This window comes from Oncorhynchus kisutch, linkage group LG21 (genome assembly GCF_002021735.2).
Source record: "Oncorhynchus kisutch isolate 150728-3 linkage group LG21, Okis_V2, whole genome shotgun sequence".
NCBI classification, from domain to species: Eukaryota; Metazoa; Chordata; class Actinopteri; order Salmoniformes; family Salmonidae; genus Oncorhynchus; species Oncorhynchus kisutch.
Genome location: NC_034194.2, coordinates 15,994,535 through 16,014,950, shown reverse-complemented (window position 1 = coordinate 16,014,950; position 20,416 = coordinate 15,994,535). Strand labels below are relative to the sequence as shown.

Below are 20,416 nucleotides of genomic sequence, written 5' to 3'. Positions count from 1 at the left end.
GTTTTACAGAGGCTTCTCTCAGCCTGTGGCGATGCATGTGCACCGCAGGCTAAAGAGAACGAGTCGTAGATCATGGTTCCCGTGATGATGGCACAATTAGCCGAATGGCCGGATTAGAAGCCACTGATCCAAGCAGTGGAAACAGAGGAGGTGGGAACGAGAGAGGAGGAGTGTGACTCACAGAGTTGGCCTGCTTGCGCGCCTGGTTGATCAACTCTTTAATCTGAGAGATGTTCCTCTTCAAGTTGTCCTGCAACTCCTTGATGGGCTTCAGCTTATCCAGCAGTCGGTCTGCCTCGTCCTCCAGGTCTTTCACCTTGGCCCCCGCTGCATGGACTGACACACACACACACACACACACACACACACACACACACACACACACACACACACGCACACGCACAAGAACAAACGCACACAAGGGACGGACAGCCACGCACACCGGGTAGAGAGACGTCAGTCTAAAAAAGCCAAAGATCGCACTTCCTTGCTAAGTGCTCTAGAAATTCCAGAGCCACTTCTTTCTGTGAGCCAGGCCTATTAGTTAGAGATCAGCGGAGAGATGGCGGCATCATAATCACTTATTGAAAGGTAAAGAGCTGAAAGCGGTTATGCAAAAGAATAGGATGACATCGTAAACGGCTTGCCACGCGCTCATAATTAGCCACCGGTAATCATTCCAAGGCATACATTAGGATAACAGGCGGAGTGAAGCTCTATACACGTTTTAATCCCGTTGAAGTGAAACAAAGAGATGGAATGCTGAGGAAGACAGAACGAAAGGAAGAAAGAGCCATTTTTTTGTTCCTATTTTTCCTGGCAGCTATGGTACAGCCCATGCAGCACTACTGGGTACTCTCTCTTGTCGTCATGCAGGAGCTTTAATCAGGTAATATGAAAGGTATACATACTTATTGCTGTTGGGGTTCAAAAGAAAAATGGGACAGAAAGAAAAACATATGTGAGGTACATAATTATACAATGCCATTGTGTGAGACAGAAATGAGCCAGAGTAATAGCTATCTACACTAAATTGAACCCCCCCCCCCCAAAAAAAAAAAATGCATTTTAAGTCATGACTTGGCGCAGACAATACATTTATTATAGAGTAGATACTACAGCTAAGGCTTGCCTACCCTTAAGAACTACAACACCCAGAGGATCTCTTACTGTTTTTTTCAGGGTCCTGGATCATGTTGTTGGCCTTGTTGACGTCATCCTCCAGCTTGCTGTAGTTCTTCTTCAGGCCCATCAGGCTCAGGTTCATGTCTCTCAGTCTGGCCAGAACATCGTTGGCTGTGTCGTTGGCATCTCCTGCCTTGGCCTTGGTGGCCTGGAGCTTGGCTGCGGTATCTGGACAACACAGTTGGTATCCAGTATGTAGTAATCTAAAGTTCTAGAGAGACTAGTAAATCCAACATGGTACGGACTATCGGAGGTCGTCTGTCCTACATGATGTCTTAGCAGCCTTACAGAAAGCGTCACGTCAACTCTGCTGTCCACCTGTCAGATGATTTAAACGCACCCCCCGCAGCCTCGTCTGCCTGATACCTTCCCATATTTAACCTGGACTGTGCCGCATTGACTTCTGTCACTGTGGATCTACAAGAGCGGGTGGCCTCTCACCTCTTAGCTACACCACTATTGATCCATTCTGTTCCAAACATCCTGGGCTCCGACTGACAAAATTGCTCCAGCAGCAACACACATCAACAAGAATTATTTCATTTGCAGCTTTCTTTTTAAACAAAGGTCATTCCCTACTGTTGTTCCGGTGGTTTACCATTGGGGATTGCATTCAGCTTCCGTAGCGTATCGTCCAGATCCTTGAGCAAGCCCTTGTTCTTAAAGCCGCCAGCTTTCACCCTGGCCTGGAGACTGCCCACACTCTCAGCGTTCTCTGAAACACAAAGACGGTCCGTTTGGGTTCCAAAACACATATCTACGCCAATTCTCCTCAGGAAAAACACAGCTCTTTGAAATATGTCTGGCGCTTATTATCACAGTTGGTGGGTGTTGTATGGGGAGAGGATCAACGTGATTTTGTCTCAGTGGAACTGGGTTTACCTTTCACATCGTTCTCTAACTGCTTGGCTTCGTTCCACAGTTGAGCGCTCTTCCGAACAGAGGTCTTGGCGTTATCCTTCAAAGAGCCTTTGGGTCCTGATGCCTGTGTGTGTGTGTGCACCAAGTACGTAAGCTTGAATATCAGAAAAGTGCATTCTACAATGAGTAGTAGAAGAATTACATAGTGTACATAGTGTACATACAAAAATAAAATACTCATAGGTATCTTGTACTACACAAACACTGTTTAATATATTTTATAATATATTTTATAATATATTATAATATATTTTATCAATAGAGAACCTTAGGTGCACATGAATTAAGATCTTAACACATTAAAGTGCATAAATTAATATTTGTTATATTTGTTACAGTACAGTAATAGTGTATGGAGAGGAAAAGCAGTGTTTTTGAACAGAGGACACACGGGCTGAGGAGCCTCTCAGCCAGCTGAGCCTCTCCCTCTCGCTTTCAGAGAGAAGAAGGGAAGAAGAAAGAGAGGGGGAACAGGTTTGTCGCCACCTCTGCTGGCTGCTGCTGCAGGAGGCAGAGTCATGATAATAAGGACGACAGTGCTGGAACTTTGATCTCTCCAGCGTTACAAATGGAAATGAATAAGGAAATGCAAAATGTTTAAATGCCAAATCTCTGCTGCTCAGCACATTAGAGAGAGAGAGGTCCTCTTCGAGTCCTTGCACGCACGCACGCGCACACACACACACACACACACGCACACACACACGCACACACACACGCACACGCACACACACGCACACACACACGCACGCACAGATCTCACCAGCTGAAGGGCCTCTGTCCCACGTGCCCTGGCCTGCTTTGCCTCCTTGTCAGCCTCCTCGATGAAGTCCTTGATGTTGCTGTACGCGTTGAATGCTGCCGTGGCATTAAAGGACAGGTTCTTGGCTTCCGCCAGGATGCTATGAGGAGACAGCAAGAGACTTGGTTAGGACACCAGCCAATACACTGTCTGTGAGCCAGCCTCTGTGTCTGCCTGTGTATGTCTGTCTGTCTGTCTGTACCGGTCCAGTATGTTTGAGGACTCGTTGAGCTCAGCAGCGTGGTTCTCAGCGTCCTGCAGCAGATCAGTCAGGGTGTTGCCACTCAGGCCCTGGGTCAGACGGCTCACCCTGTAGTCCAGCTGCTCATGGAGAGGACCCAGCTCATGCTCCATCTCCTCCAGATCCTACACACACACACACAGAGACAGAGAGACAGAGACAGAGACAGAGACAGAGACAGAGACAGAGACAGAGAGACAGACAGAGAGAGAGAGAGAGAGAGAGAGAGAGAGAAGTAAAGGGGCAGACAGAAAGTCAGATGGACAGAGCAGGAGGGCAGCACAGGCAGACAGAAGAAAACAGAAAGAGAGAGAGATCAAGCTGAACCCCCTCGTTGATGCAGGTGGGACGTACAAATGTACAAATGAAGTCCTGGACAGAAGAAAGGTCTACAGTAAAGTCCAATAGTGCTGCAGGCTACATCTGTCTGACATCACAACAGCAACCCAACAGAGTAAAGGTGTGTCTTCCTTCCACAATGACAGGCTTGACAGGCCTGATTGGAGTTGGGATATGTGTGTGAGCAAAAGTGTGTGTATACCTCAATCTCCTTATTGATGCTGTCTGAGAGACCATTAGCTTCAGCCAGAATGCGCTCTCCGTCTGCCAGCACGTCTTCTGTTCCTTTCTTCACTGAGCTCACAGCATCCCTCTTCCTCTGCAAACAGACAGACAAGAACAGTCAGCTCCAGTAACTTTACAGAAACAACCACCCACGTTGTGAGCGATGGTGCATACATCGCTATGGGATAGTTAGTATGTGTATGTATGTGTGACCAGGCTGCTGACTTCCAGGGTGGTGAGGTTCCGCTGGTTCTGTCCGGAAAGGGCCCCAGCCTCCCTGCTCTTCCCCTGGGCGTCCTTCATCAGGGCCTGGGCGTCATCCAGCTTGGCCCGGTGGTCACCCATCTTCTCTGTCACCTCTGCCTTCAGGTCCTCCGTGGCCTGGTGGGGGTCCCCGAAGAGACGCTTCACCTTCTGGTACAGGGCCTCCGCCAGTCTGGAGAGAAAAATAGACAGAGGATGAGAGAGAGAGAAGCGTTTAGAGAAAAATAGACCGAGATAAAGAGAGAGAGAGAGAGAGAGAGAGAGAGAGAGAGAGAGAGAGAGAGAAGCGTTTAGAGAAAAATAGACAGAGAGAGAGAGAGAGAGAGAGAGAGAGAGAGAGAGAGAGAGAGAGAGAGAGAGAGAGAGAGAGAGGTCGATTGGGAAAGAGGCAAGGAGAGGGGAAGAGCACATCAGAGCACTGTATGGTGTGAGAAGGAGGTAAGATATTCTTTGTCTCTCCTTTCGGTCTTCTTCTCCTGACGCAGGATCAGACCAGCCACTAGATGTCACTCTTTCTTCTTGCGTGACTCTTCCAGGCCTCAGCCAGAAGGAAACTGGTTGGATTAGAATAATATCCCTATCACCCACCTCAGGCCACTTTTAATTAGTTCATTAAGATTTTGCATAAGAAAAGTAAACTTTATTTATTCAGCTGAGATTTGCTGAAAATGATTTCCGGAATATAAAAAAATGTAGAAACAAAAGTTGGTACAGAATACCAGTATGTTTTAAAGGGATCGCCTCTCCGTTTACTAGGAAATTAAAGCATTTATTTAGCTGAGATTATGATGACCCAGGAAATGCAGGGGATGCCTTCCTAGAAATATGACACAGGAGTCATTCAGTGGTGTATAACATGTGTGCGTATGACTGGATGGTTCCATCCAGGTGTGGACTATAATAGCTAGACATCTCTCATGCTATCTGTGATCTGAGGTTGACTAGTCAAGCCTTACCCCAGCTCCTCCTCTGAGATGTGCTTCTTGCCTCCCAGCTGGCGTTTGCGGAGCTCGGCTAACATGGTCTCGATCTCCTGGTGCATCTCGTTTAGGCTCTTCTCTGGAGCTCCGTTCCTCCTACCCAGAGTCTCATTCAGCTCTTTAGCCTTGACCTTCAGAACTGGAGGATAGAGGACACGGGGAAGCCATTCTCATTTTAACACGCACATGCAAACACACACACATACACACTGCCATAAGGCCCAATTCTCCATCTCCTGATAGTGTCCTATACTGTCACCTCTAGCTGAAAGCCTGAGAACAGAATGTGTTGTAGAAATCGAACAGAGTTTGAGACATGTCTCCTCTCATCAAAACACACTGCTGCTGCTTTGACATGCCATGAAGATTACCATTATGTTGGAGGCAGACATCCAGACTGACTACCACATGTTAAAGTACAGAGAGAAAGAGACAGAGAGAGAGAGAGAGAGAGAGAGAGAGAGAGAGAGAGAGAGAGAGGCAGACATCCAGACTGACTACCACATGTTAAAGTACAGAGAGAGAGAGACAGAGAGAGAGACAGAGAGAGACAGAGAGAGACAGAGACAGAGACAGAGACAGAGACAGAGACAGAGACAGAGACAGAGACAGAGAGAGACAGACAGACAGACAGACAGACAGACAGACAGACAGACAGACAGACAGACAGACAGACAGACAGACAGACAGACAGACAGACAGACAGACAGACAGACAGACAGACAGACAGACAGACAGACAGACAGACAGGTAGAGAGGCAGACAGGTAGAGAGGCAGACAGGTAGAGAGGCAGACAGGTAGAGAGGCAGACAGGTAGAGAGGCAGACAGAAAGACAGAGACAGAGCAGGAGGGCAGCACAGGCAGACAGAAAAAAACAGAAAGAGAGAGAAAGAGGGAGAGAGATCAAGCTGAACCCCCTCGTTGATGAGAGAGAGAGAGGGGGGTAGGGGGGGGGGATCTGAAAAGGCTGTGTGTCTGTTCGCTAGGCTGCTAACATCAAAGAGCCATGCTGAATCCACCCTGGCCTCTCAACCCGCCCAAGGGCCAGTTAGTACAGGAAGTGTGTACTACTTTTGACCGACACTAGATGCCACGATTAGCAATGAGCTCATGCTCATATGCGTGTCATGTGCGCACAGCCAAAGCTTTGTGTGCGTGTTCTCAGAGCACAGATGGATGAGCTACAGAAGCAGCTAGCTAGCGCCCAGATTAGATGAGCGGCTCAAAGGCAAGGCAGAACAAAGTGATTGACAACAAAAGCAGAAAAGTTTCACTTTTTTTTTACATCCCATTCAATGGCAATTGGAGACTTCTTTTTAGGTTCAAAGACATTCAAATTCTGCTTGACAAAACAATGTACTTTAATCAAATGACTGTGGTCTTTGAAATCAAAAACCGATCAGTTCAAAAGAGACGGGGAGAGAAGTTGCTCCGGCTGGGTTCTAATTAGAAAACAGATCATCAAATAAAAGATGAAGATGAGACTTAATTGGATGCGTTCCTTACATTCCTGAAGAGTTCCAACATAAACATTTCACGGCATTACAAAGACAAAATATATACCTATTAAAGGAGCCCGGTGAGGAATAATGACATACCATGTTTCAAAGGCAATTAAACACAAACGTTCCCGTGGATCGCATCATCAGATTGATTCGTTTACGAATGCATCAGCATGGAAAAAAAACTATCCAATCTCTTCCTGACCGCTTTCACGAGCTGCTCGATGTGCTTATGAAAATCTGTGGGGAAGTTAAGTGAGACATGCTCTGTGAATTTGACTTTCAGTGTGTTCATTGCTTTTTGGAAATCTTTCAGAAAATACTATTTTAATGTAAATGAGGATGGCATCTGTTAAGTGTGTCATTGCGCTCAATCAGTAGACATGTCAATAGCCCATTTGAACCAGTCCAATCCTGTGAAGGGTCAGAGACTGTGTTTGAGCTTCAGTGAAGGTTTGGGTGCGTGTGTGTGTGTGTGTGTGTGTGTGTGTGTGTGTGTGTGTGTGTGTGTGTGTGTCTCTCTGTGTGTGTGTGTCTCTCTGTGTGTGTGTGTCTCTCTGTGTGTGTGTGTCTCTATGTGTGTGTGTGTGTGTTTTTCTCAATGTGTGTGTCTCTATGTGTGCGTGTGTGTCTCTATGTGTGCGTGTGTGTATCTCTATGTGTGTGTGTGTGTGTGTCTGTGTGTGTGTGCATGCGTGCGTAAATCAAATCAAATTGTATGGGTCACATACACATATTTAGCAGAAGTTATTGCGGGTGTAGCGAAATGCTTGATGTCTATGTGTCTCTGTGTGTGTGTGTGTGTGTCTATGTGTGTGTGTGTGTGTGTATGTGTGCCGTATAGATCTGGCAGTACCAGTCCCACCTGCTGTAGAGTGTGGAGCGGGGCTAGTCCATGCTGGCGAGGCAAGCGAGGCTGGGTGGAGAAATGTTCCCTGCTGACACTAATCACGTTGCCCACAGTGAGGAGCCACCACGTGCCAGTCCACTCTGATTATACCGCCTTCTCCAGACCCCATCCTCCATCCCTATTAATTAGGATATTACATGGCTACACGGCTACAGCGACTAGGCCCTTTATCAACTGATTCATCTTCCAATTTCAACCCAGAGAGAATGTCACAGCACAGAGGTGCCTAATCACAGAGCAGAGGACACAGCAGAGCCCAGGCACTAATTCCCTCAACATCCTGACCCTCCGGCCTTTACAACACTGAATTAGTACTCTGCTCTCAGACACTAAGCTAGCATTATGGCAGAAAAGTCATTTAGATTTAACCTTTTTTTTTATTATGGGAGAATCTTATAGGAATGTAGACGCAGTACCTTCTGCAGCCAGTAGGGTGTTCTTGACGAAAAGTTCCAGGTCTTCAGCTCGTTTGTGGATTCTATTAGCATCGTCACCTGTTTGCTCGCCGTCTGCCGACACTTTGGTCGCCTGAGCAAGAACACACACACACACACACTCAATCAGTTGGATGGACATGAACTGATGGCTAGAGATTAAACCAATCCAGGATGGGCCAGTGTTCCGTGTTCATTCAAGATGCACCCTTGATTGCCCGTTTCCAATCCTGAATCCCGTGGCCCCCTATGGTCTAACAATGGACAGCCTCAGAGTACCTGGTCAAACAAACCTATTTCATAACCATCAGTCAGACCTTTCAGAAATGCTCTATAGATTAAAAAATAATGATTGAGGGATTCAAGCAGCCATAAATGGAATGAATGGTTGTATAAACATATTTTACTGCAAAAGCTGTTATGTTGTGACATACCCCCTTAACTCAAACAGTGTTCCTTGCTAGAGGAAGAGGAGGAGGAAGGGGGGGGGGGGCAACATAAGCCCATGTAACCCAATATTGCAAGCTCTGATATTGCTAATATGTGAAATACAAGTAGTTAATTGTCTGCCCTGCATACACAAACAAACATTAAAGCAGTTTGGAAATATAGGCCTGTAAACACACAGATATAATCGGCGGAAATATCAATGATTAATATTTAAGATGAATGAAAACTTCAGTCTGGTAATCCGTTTCTGGTAAACCGGCCCATAGCGGGTTACACATTTCCAAGCTCTCAGTTCTGTATGGTCCTGCCTGACAAATATACATATATTAAGGCGTGTTTTTTTGATGATGGCTGGCTATTGTAATTGGCTCTAAGGAAAACACCCCCTAAACTCAAAAAGTGCAGAACAATGCTCATGCAAGCTCATGCAACCCAAAATGGCTAACACTGATATTACTAAAATTCGGATACAGTTGAACATGTTGTGTATGTTGTTATCAGCTCTAAGGCAAGTGGGCTCAGACACTGAAAACTGTCATTTATTTTCCAGTGAAAGGTTCCTCTGTGGATTTGATATGTTTCGCCTCCACTCTTGCAATTACATTAGACGGCCCCGCTAGACTTGACTCCAAATCAATATGGCATCCAAAATCCCAATATGGCTGCCACATTACCATTAAACGGTGGTTTAAACACGTGCATATCTGTGCGTGTTTAAAATTAGATAAATTTTTCAGATTTGTGTACTGTACTTGTACTCAATAATATTTTTGTGTACTTCAACTATGTTAAGAAGCCAATATGCCCACCATACACATTCAAACACATTTGTCTGGATATACAGTATAAAAAAGGAAGCATTCTGCTTGGCATGGCAACACGAAGCATTCCAAGACACGAGCATCTTTGAGAATCAGTGAAGCAACAGGGAGGCTCCAACGAAAGAAAAGAGAATCCAACCCTGGACTCTGACACCCTCTCCCTAGCTCGTCAACTTGCCCCCACTGTGATATAACTTGCCCCCACTGTGATATAACTTGCCCCCACTGTGATATAACTTGCCCCTGCAGGGAAAACTCCACCCATGATATTTGTTTCATTAGTCTATTATTGATACACTATATTTCCATTTTTGTATGTCAGCAATCAAGTTTTCAAGATATGTAACTTTCGAAATACAGAAATACAGCTGGTATGATGCATTTAGCATCATATTATGCAAAATGCTGCACTGATTGCTAACACGCTAACACCTTAGGAACACCTGCTCTTTCCATGACATAGACTGACCAGGTGAATCCAGGTGAAAGCTATGATCCCTTATTGATGCCCCCTGTTAAATCCACTTCAATGTACTGTTGATGAAGGGGAGGAGACAGGTTAAAGTAGGATTTTTAAGCCTTGAGACAATTGAGACATGGATTGTGTATGTGTGTTTTTCACGCTCATCAGTTTTCTGTATGCATCAAGAATGGTCCACCACCCAAAGAAAATCCAGCCTACTTGACAGAACTGTGGGAAGCATTGGAGTCAACATGGGCCAGCATCACTGTGGTGCGTGTTTTTGCCCCTTAGTAGAGTCCATGCCCCAACAAATTTAGGCTGTTCTGAGGGCAAAAGGGGGTGCAATATTAGGAAGCTGTTCCTAATGTTTTGTACACTCAGTGTATATCAACAATGGACTAATGAAACAAGTACCAAAAGATCGTTTTTGGATGAAGTTCTCCTTTAAGTCGCCTCCTTACCATTCAGAATTGAGCTTTGATTAATTGCTAGTCCAATACGTCTGCCTGAATCCAACAAGGCCTTCTGCTGGCTCACTGCATTTGTGATGCACATTGGAATGGTTCGATGCACTCTTATTGTGTTTGGGTTGAGCCGGCACATCGCTTCTTCCCGACAATCATGTCCACCGTCCTGGCTGTCTGCCCTGGAGTTGCAGTGTTGACTTGGCGTCATCACGGTGTATGGGTGAAGGTGCAAACCACACACGACAAGCGCATAAGGCAGGTGTTCACTACAATGAACCAACCCAACCTGACAGTCAATGCCATCTTATTGGGCCTTCATATGTCATAGGAATTGCACCTCTCCAATGTCAGTGCCATCCTTAACCTCCCAGAACTGTCCTTGATAAGCCCACTCCACAATCAGTCCTCTTCCCAGGCAGTTACTAGAGACAGAGACACCATGCAAATAGACTGCCACACGTCAGTAGGCCATTCAATAGCCAAAATGCCGTCTGGAAATTTCTGGCGTGCATTGTCCTCATATGTACCCATTTTGCTACCAACCCTGGCTGGCCAGCCCATTTGACACCTGTACTGGGCTTTCCTGCTGGGGTGACTCATGCATTGGTCTGGGAATCTGCAGTATTCCCAACATCTCTATAAGGACATATGCCATTTATGGCTAAACAAGATGCACATTGGGATGGTAAAACTTGCTGTATATGATAGTTTATGTTGGCTGGGGATTGACTGTGAGACAGTTGCTTGATCATCTCCACCTCCTCTGCAAACCTTTTACTGTCCATCGACGCCCAGGGATCATCTTCAAATGTATATGGCTGTGGAGCTGTGCTATGTCCCTCACAACCAACGCTTCTTAGTCATAGTCTATGATCCAGCTACACTCGAACTAACCTCTAAGTAACCTGAGGTCACTGTCACAGGTGCTGTTACTCATCACATCTCCATCTCATAACGGCCATATTATCATCCTACCTGACTTCCAAATGAATATAAAGCCTAACATGTAGGACGTGACCTGCAGGAGTACGCCACATTTAACATGAAAAACACGACAGCTCTTTCACAACCAGACAAGCAACCATTCCACTACTGGAGTATCCCCGGCATCATTCAGGCAGGGATAACATTCCAGTTGTTAGTCAATGGGGTCTCGTTGGTATGCAAGCTGCATCTGCTGATTGCCTACAGCGAAATGAACACAGATCATCTCAAAGCCCCAATACTCCGCCAGACATACAGGAAGGATAATACCATTGTCGCTACAGCTTGCCCCGAATGACCAGTTAACTGTGCAAACTGGTCAGGCCCCAGAACTACAACCACCACTGGCTACTTTGTCTCCTCACCCTGTTAGGACACACTCATGTCCTGGTCACCTCAAAGACTTTGAATCAACCTTGCACATTTAGTATCAGTGAGGAAAATGAGGGATGTATAGTCCCAGTCAAAAGTTTGGACACACCTACTCATTCAATGTTTTTTTTATTTTTTTTACTATTTTCTACATTGTAGAATAATAGTGAAGACATCAAAACTATGAATTAACACATATGGAATCATGTAGTAAACAGAAAAAAGTGTTAAACCAAAATATATTTTATTTGTTAGATTCTTCAAAGTAGCCACCCTTTGCCTTGATGACAGCTTTGCACAATGTTGGCATTCTCTCAACCAGCTTTATGAGGTAGTCACCTGGAATTCATTTAAATTAACAGGTGTGCCTTGTTAATAGTTAATTTGTGGAATTTCTTTCCTTCTTAATGCGTTTGAGCCAATCAGGTGTGTTGTGACAAGGTAGGGGTGGTATACAGAAGATAGCCATATCTGGTAAAAGACCAAGTTCATATTATGGCAAGTAGAGCTAGAATAAACAAAGAGAAATGACAGTCCATCATTACTTTAAGACATGAAGGTCAGTCAATGTGGAACATTTCAAGAACTTTGAAAGTTTCTTCAAGTACAGTTGGAAAAACCATCAAGCGCTATGATGAAATTGGCTTTCATGAGGACAGCCACAGGAAAGGAAGACCCAGAGGGTAGTGCGTTACCTCTGCTGCAGAGGATAAGTTCATTAGAGTTACCAAATTGCAGCCCAAATAAATGCTTCAAGTAACAGACACATCACAACATCAACTGTTCAGAGACTGAATCAGTCCTTCATGGTCGAATTGCTGCAAAAAAAACACTCCTAAAGCACACCAATAATAAGAAGAGACTTGCTTGGGCCAAGAAACACGATCAAGGTCAAAGGTCAAATAAATACAACCTTTGAAAGGCTGGTCATGGCTCACATCAACACCATTATCCCAGAAACCCTAGACCCACTCCAATTTGCATACCGCACCAACAGATCCACAGATGATGCAATCTCTATTGCACTCCACACTGCCCTTTCACACCTGGACAAAAGGAACACCTATGTGAGAATGCTATTCATTGACTACACCTCAGCGTTCAACACCATAGTGCCCTCAAAGCTCATCACTAAGCTAAGGACCCTGGGACTAAACACCTCCCTCTGCAACTGGATCCTGGACTTCCTGACGGTAACAACATATCCGCCATGCTGATCCTCACCACGGGATCCCCCTAGGGGTGCGTGCTCAGTCCCCTCCTGTACTCAATGTTCACTCATGACTGCATGGCCGGGCATGACTCCAACACCATCATTAAGTTTGCCGATGACACAACAGTGGTAGGCTTGATCACCGACAATGATGAGACAGCCTATAGGGAGGAGGTCAGAGACCAAGTTCCTCTTTGTCCACATCACCAACAAACTATCATGGTCCAAACACACAAAGACAGTTGTGAAGAGGGCACGACAAAGCCTATTCCCCCTCAGGAGACTGAAATGATTTGCCATGGGTCCTCAGATCCTCAAAAAGTTCTACAGCTGTACCATCGAGAGCATCCTGACGGGTTGCATCACTGCCTGGTATGGCAACTACTCGGCCTCCAAAAGCAAGGCACTACAGAGGGTAGTGCGTACGGCCCAGAACATCACTGGGGCCAAGCTTCCAGCTATCCAGGTTCTCTATACCAGGTGGTGTCAGAGGACGGCCCTAAAAATTTACTCCAGCCACCCTAGTCATAGACTGTTCTCTCTGCTACCGCACGGCGAGCGTTGCTGGAGTGCCAAATACCCCCAAGCCATAAGACTCCTGAATAGCTAATCAAATGGTTACCCAGACTATTTGCATTGCCCCGCCCCCTCTTTTACACTGCTGCTACTCTCTGTTTATTATCTATGCATAGTCACTTTAACTCAATTACCTCGACTAACCTGTACCCCTGCACATTGACTCTGTACCGGTTCACCCTGTATATAGCCTCGCTACTGTTATTTTACTGCTGCTCTTTAGTCATTTGTTACTTTTATTTTATTTTTTAAATGTACTTATCTATTTTTTACTTAACACATATTTTTCTTAAAACTGCATTGTTGGTTAAGGGCTTGTAAGTAAGCATTTCACTGTAAGGTGATCCTCAACACGGGGTCCCCCTACACCTGTTGTATTTGGCGCATGTGACAAATACAATTTGATTTGATTGATTATTGCGGGTGTAGCGAAATGCTTGTGTTTGTGTTGCTCTACAACATCCATAGAGTACGACCCTGCATCACACAGGAAGCGGTACAGGTCCTAATCCAGGCACTTCATCTTCCGTCTGCACTACTGCAACTCGCTGTTGGCTGGGCTACCCGCTTGTGCCATTAAACCCCTGCATTTATCAGGAACGCTGCAGTCCGACCTGGTGTTCAACCTTCCCAAGATCTCCCATGTCATCCCGCTCCACCGCACACTCCACTGGCTTCCAGTCGAAGCTCGCATCAATTACAAGACTATGGTACTTGCCTACGGAGCAGCAAGAGGAACTGCCCCTCCCTACCTTCAGGCTATGTTCAAACCCTACACCTCTGGTCTCTTGGCCCTCTCCTATGGGAGGGCATCTCCCGCTCTTGCCACTCTTCCATAAAGGCCAGATTTGTGCAATATACGACTGATTGTTGTCCTATGGACAGAGTCTCCCACCTCAGCTGTAGATCTCTGCAGTTCATCCAGAGTGATCATGGGTCTCTTGGCTGCATCTCTGATCAGATGGCCGTCCCTCTAAGCTGAAAGTTTAGAGGGACGGCCAGGTCTTGGTAGATTTGCAGTGGTCTGATACTCCTTCCATTTCAATATTATCGCTTTCACAGTGCTCCTTGGGATGTTTAAAGCTTGGGAAATCTTTTTGTATCCAAATCCGGCTTTAAACTTCTTCACAACAGTATCTCGGACCTGCCTGGTGTGTTCCTTGTTCTTCATGATGCTCTCTGCGCTTTTAACGGACCTCTGAGACTATCACAGTGCAGGTGCATTTATACGAAGACTTGATTACACACAGGTGGATTGTATTTATCATCATTAGTCATTTAGGTCAACATTGGATCATTCAGAGATCCTCACTGAACTTCTGGAGAGAGTTTGCTGCACTGAAAGTAAAGGGGCTGAATAATTTTGCACGCCCAATTTTTCAGTTTTTGATTTGTTAAAAAAGTTTGAAATATCCAATAAATGTCGTTCCACTTCATGATTGTGTCCCACTTGTTGTTGATTCTTCACAAAAAAATACAGTTTTATATCTTTATGTTTGAAGCCTGAAATGTGGCAAAAGGTCGCAAAGTTCAAGGGGGCCGAATACTTTCGCAAGGCACTGTATATGGTTGTCTCACCCAGCTATCTTGGACTAACTGTATGTCGCTCTGGACAAGAGCGTCTGCAACATGACTAAAATGTAAATGGTATAATCATAGTTGATATTTCCGCCTATTGTATCTGTATGTTTACAGGCCTATATTTCCAAGATGCATGAAAATATCCTAATGCTGTTTGTTTGTGTATTTAGGGCAGACAACTGCCTACTTATATTCCACATTTTAGCAATATCAGAGCGTGCGATATTTGGTTACATGACCTACCCCTCCTCCAGCAAGGCATTATTCTGTACTGTTTTAGTTTAGGGGATGTGTCCCAATATCTATCAATTTAACCACTTTTGCAGTAAAATAATTTTACACAACCATCCATTTCATATATGGGAGACCTTGGAGATATGGAAAAACATGGTTGTGTTTTGTTATACCTTGGGTAGGGGTATCAAAAGAAATGTGTGAGGCCTTGCTACTGGCCTGACAAGGTCAATCGGTATATACTGTTCCTGTGTGTACGAATCAACAGAGAAAGTCCATGAATACACAAAGAACCAGTGTCAAAGAAAATGAATGAATTCTTTACAATAACCAAGGTTGAAAGACACTACGCATCTTTGTTTTTAGCGAGGAACAACACGAGATGCTCAGCAGGTGATTTACAACTTGGAGGAGGTACTGTTAAAGTAGCTTTAAACGTACTTTAACAGGCAACATAACGAAGTGGTCTTGAATGCCTATTGAGTTATGAGGACAGAATCAGGGAAAACATCAATGGCAGAATGTATTTCTTTTTTGTCAGAAAAAGGAGAAGTACATGTCTTTTATAGAGTGTGGATGGTTTGTTTTTAACAGAGAAAGCTCCATCCAAGGATATTTTGATCAGCTTTAATAATGCACATAGATTGTGGCTTCTAGCAATGTAATTGTCTGCATCCTTTCCAATCCCCCATATACGTATATATATACATTTTGTATTTTTGTAAATATATTAAATATATTTTCCTTCTTTATTATTTTCTCGTAACCCTACCACCCCTCCCCTAATTAGGGTAAACTAATAGACAACAATACTTAGGCTTATACTTTTAGCTTACACATACTACAGTATATACATTTTACAGACACAGTATATTTTACATTAGATATCTTTTCTTAATTTTTTTGTCTATCCAAGGATCTTTCTGCAACAGAACATTCTATGTTCTCAGACACAAAGAAAACCTTGCTGGAACCGGTATCTCAAAGTTAAATACAAAAGTATTCATCTGTTTTCAGTCCTCGGGTTCCTGTCCACACTTGAAGTTGATATCTTTCTTTTAATGACAGATTCATTTGAAAAAAAGAAACAAAACAATCTATTGTCGTAATGCTCACTTTTTTTGTGACTGTATGTATCAATTGAAAGCTGACGTATGACCTAACATCAATCAAAATATTGATTGACTAACCTTGTCATTCCAATTGTTTTTAGAAAATAAATAAAAACCTTCACTCACAACTGCCTATATCTTTCACACTAATTCTTGTAAACGTACATACAAGGCTGTCTTTTGATGGCTTTATGAATTGGGATGGTCCAGTTTCAGTTGACCCCTTTACTAGACTGTGATGAGGGAGCCAGGACAGCCACATAGTGGCCACAGGGACAGTAGTGGCCGCCCCTGGGAACTCAGGAGTGGACAGTGTCAGCCTGGCCTGAGTGTCCTACCTACCCGACTCAGCAGATCGTCCATCTCTGTCACCAGGCTGCCCAGGTTACTGTCGGCCAGCTGCAGGCGCCTCTCCGGCGAATTCTGCGGCGAGAGCATGTGCTGTGTGGAACACACACACACACACACATACACACACACACAAACACACACACGCACATACACACACACACACACGCACACACACACACACACACACACACACACACACACACACACACACACACACACACACACACACACACACACACACACACACACAGGGGAGAATGTCAGAATGGGGCATTAGGCAGAAAGGTCATCTACTGTTTAAATCACCATGGGTCTGGGGAGAGAGGTGTGAGCAGAGCCTCGATACCCTGTATTTAACCATCCACCCCAGCCCAATTCATCAGTGTTATGCCAGGAGGGCTCCTGCCAGACATCTCCTCACAGGCCTATAAGGAGCAGAGCACCAGCAGCTGGAAAAGGGCATCTAGCTCAGTGGACTCCAAAAACGCAGCTTGAGCCAATGATCTGGCTTTCCACATGAGGGTAGCAATTAAGTGATGTCTTCATTGGCCCCCCTCACGATGCCCTTTAGCAATAATCTGCATCTTTGTTGTGCCTTATATCTCCAGCTCCATCTCCTCTGCTTTCCGAGGATTTGAGGGAAATGCACTATTGTTATCGCACCGCTGAGATGCGTTTGAATACCACTGTTTGTGTAATATATCACTGTTATATCACTGTTACAGAGTGTGGTGTTTGTGTCTTTGTTCTTTGTGTGTGAGAGAGAGGTGGATGCCGTAAGCTGAACGGAGTGGAGCTATGGTATTGTCTGGAGGGGATATGAGGAGTGTTTGAAACCGGGGTGTGAGTCGGGCTCCACGTCCCCCCCCCTGAGACACTAACAGCTGAGAGATATTTACACAGCACCTTGTCCATGTGGGCAACTTAATCACAACTGATTCTGTTCATCTTAGCAATTCAGTCAGGTACTCACTAGTGTGAGTAAACAAACACGCCAAATTGAATGTAGGCCTCCAGAGACAAACGTGATCTTAGGAATCTGGATATCGTATTTGTCTAATACAGGAATATTGTAGTACTCGCTCTTTGGAGCGAAGGTGAACACTAAAGGAAGTGTTTGGGTGCCTTCTATTCACCTTGAGTTCCTGCGTCATGTTCTCAAACCGGTAGAGGACTTTGTAGGGCGGTGGCAGAGGTGTGGTGAGGTTGACACTGGTGATGATACGATGCAGTCTATCCATATCTCTGATGAGGAGCCCGGCACAGTCATCATCACAGGCTGTAACACACACACACACCGACATCAACACGCACACACACACACATTGGCAGTTAGAACACTCGTCATTAGAGGTTTCTCTAATGACACCAATTAAAACCATTAGAGAGCGTTCAGGCTCGTTCAGAGAATCAAATAATAATCCCAGCTAACGTGTGTGGTCAGGGTGACACTGAGCTCTGAAGCTGTGTGTGGGTGTGTATATGGGGGACACTGGGACAGTCTCTCATTGGGACACCAAGACACTCTACTTGGGGTCAAAGGGTCAACCCCAAGGGCATGGGGATGCTAATGGTAGCTTGTTGCCTGGCAACATCTCTACCAAAGGGACATGTACTGTCACGCATGAAAAAAATACTAGTTTACTATATTTACTATATATTACTATATATATACTACAGCACTTACTATAGAATTCTGTAGTAAATTGTAGTATACTGTAGAATACTATATTACACGCTGTAGTATCCCTCGATCATGTGTAGTACTTACTATAGAATGTAGTAGTATACTGTAGAATAGTATAATAAATACTACAGTAATGTCTGCAAAAACACTACAATCTGCAAAAACACTACACTTTTTTAGTAAACACTACAGTATTTAATTTGGGTATACCTTGCCCATTCCAGTTCTCCATATCCCAATTTGTGCCACCCGTAAGTGAGAAACTTTACATGCCAAGTATATACTATATATTGTGTTCCCTATAGGCTATAGAAAAAAGCAGAAGCTCTGAACTATCTGTTCAGACCCCAGTCCTACCTGCCTACAGTTTATGGAAAATGTGCTATTTTTGTATTTTTCCAGTAGGCCTCTACTTCTATGTCAAAGATTAGTCAAACAAAAACACTATAGTAAATACTATAGTAATGTCTGCAAAAACACTACAGTAAATACGACAGTAAACTACAGTATGTAAAAATATTACATGAATTACTACAGTATATACTACAGTTTTATTTTACTACAGAATTGATTCTATAGTTAACTATGAATACTACAGTATACTACAATAAATACATGCCCACAAAAACATTACAGTAAAGTCTGCAAAAATGATACTGTGAATACTATAGTATTTATACCATAGTATACTATACACTTTCATGTGGGGTATGTACAAGGGCGACTATGTTAGCACTGGAAAAGAGGACAAAGTCTAGGAGAAGTGCTTTTTAAATCTGAGCGACATGGTGGAACGGGTTGAACCCCAGCTTCCTCCTCCTTCACCTTGTTTAGTTTAGTTTCATCCCATTCCCCCACACACACCAGCGCTCTTTCAAAAGACACAACCACTCTCTGAAAACCCTTCAAGGTAGCCGTCCTCTATCCTCTACGCTTTAGGCTTTGGAGAATCCTAGAGTTTCTGTGCTGGTTTGAGATTAGACAGGAGCAGCACTGGGGGAAGGGATCTCGAGCGTGAAATTTAACACAGTGTGAAACGGCTTTTGGCAGCCCATTATGAGTGTTCGACATGCCACAAGCGACGAGAAACAAAACACACACAGTACACACACGCACACACACCACTACAATCAACAAGCCATGTGTGAATTTATCATATTCTTTGAATTTCTCCTGAATTTTGCCACATAAAAAATGAGTTGAGAAATTAACATGTCAGAAAATGATTTTTTTTTATAGACCCACTGTTATAAAGGAGGAAGGCCTGACAATCCACACAGTAAGAGAGCACACATCCTGTGAATGTGAGAGTTTGTCATAAAACACTCCAAAATGCACACACTGCATGAAATAGATGCAAATCCTGTTACCCTCCCCAAAGGCAAGACAACATGCAGCAAATCAGTTTCACCTGAATCATCTGACATACTGTATCTAACAAGCAATGGACTCCTACCATCACTGCTTCAGGAAACCTGCTAGAGTCCACGACTGGAAACAGTTCGACATTATTTCAGATAGTCAGCTTGCCAGGTTAGTTGGCACCGTAGCCGACAGAATTGAATCTAAAACATACAGTACAATTCATTGCCTGAAGTATGATAACATGTAGTCTCAAAGAAATTACAATAATTCAAGCGCAAACAATGTTACAAATGAACCTTTGATAACTTCGACTTATTTTTTGACAAATATAGTGACCACCCTCTTTGTTTACTTTGGGATTGGCGCTTGGGATAACATGTTGTCTGCCGTGGGATATATATAATATAGCCTGTAGTACATTGTCTCGCTCGGCCCTGCCAATTGCTCAAAGCAAATGATCGGATTTTAACCAGGATTGGTTGATACCAGTATCAGATACCAGTATCAGATAAACTGAAAGATATTTGCACTGAGCTAAATTGAACTCAACTGATAACTAAACCAACCTGCCCCAACTTAAAACAGCCTGAAAAATCTACTCTTTTTGACAAACGCCCCTCATAAGTATACAGCCATTGGAAACTTTGCTAACGAGCTCAGTGACCATCGTCTGCATTAGAGATACTAAACTACCAACATTTTGTTTGCGCATTATTACAAAAATACATTTTTGAACTTTCAATAAGCAACATTTCCTGTATGACCTGGGGTTGCATGATTGGGTGTGTCCTTTCTTTTTAACTCTGCTGCAGATAAGCATGCCCCATAAAAAAGATGAAGGGTAAAGGGCAGATCTAACCCATGGTTTATGCATGAATTGTCTGAAAGATTTGATGAAATAAACTTAGCTTGGGCTAAGGCTACTATTGACTGAT

General features: G+C 44.2%; 1 protein-coding gene across 9 annotated transcripts in view; it reads right to left on the bottom strand.

The window, feature by feature from the left end:
* Positions 1 to 20,416, bottom strand: part of lama2 (laminin, alpha 2) — a 137,600-nt gene that overhangs the window by 14,807 nt on the left and 102,377 nt on the right. For 6 of the 9 annotated variants that reach the window (XM_031800294.1, XM_031800298.1, XM_031800296.1 and 3 more), the window contains 13 exons: positions 17,566 to 17,708; positions 16,421 to 16,519; positions 7,788 to 7,899; positions 4,934 to 5,096; positions 3,939 to 4,149; positions 3,691 to 3,807; positions 3,111 to 3,274; positions 2,870 to 3,008; positions 2,068 to 2,170; positions 1,784 to 1,900; positions 1,171 to 1,353; positions 912 to 917; positions 182 to 336 (listed from right to left, as the gene is read on the bottom strand). In XM_031800294.1, the coding sequence (XP_031656154.1) occupies positions 182 to 336; positions 912 to 917; positions 1,171 to 1,353; positions 1,784 to 1,900; positions 2,068 to 2,170; positions 2,870 to 3,008; positions 3,111 to 3,274; positions 3,691 to 3,807; positions 3,939 to 4,149; positions 4,934 to 5,096; positions 7,788 to 7,899; positions 16,421 to 16,519; positions 17,566 to 17,708 (1,712 nt within the window). The remainder of the gene's footprint in view (positions 1 to 181; positions 337 to 911; positions 918 to 1,170; positions 1,354 to 1,783; positions 1,901 to 2,067; positions 2,171 to 2,869; positions 3,009 to 3,110; positions 3,275 to 3,690; positions 3,808 to 3,938; positions 4,150 to 4,933; positions 5,097 to 7,787; positions 7,900 to 16,420; positions 16,520 to 17,565; positions 17,709 to 20,416) is intronic. The other 3 variants (XM_031800295.1, XM_031800297.1, XM_031800299.1) reach the window with 1 other exon arrangement.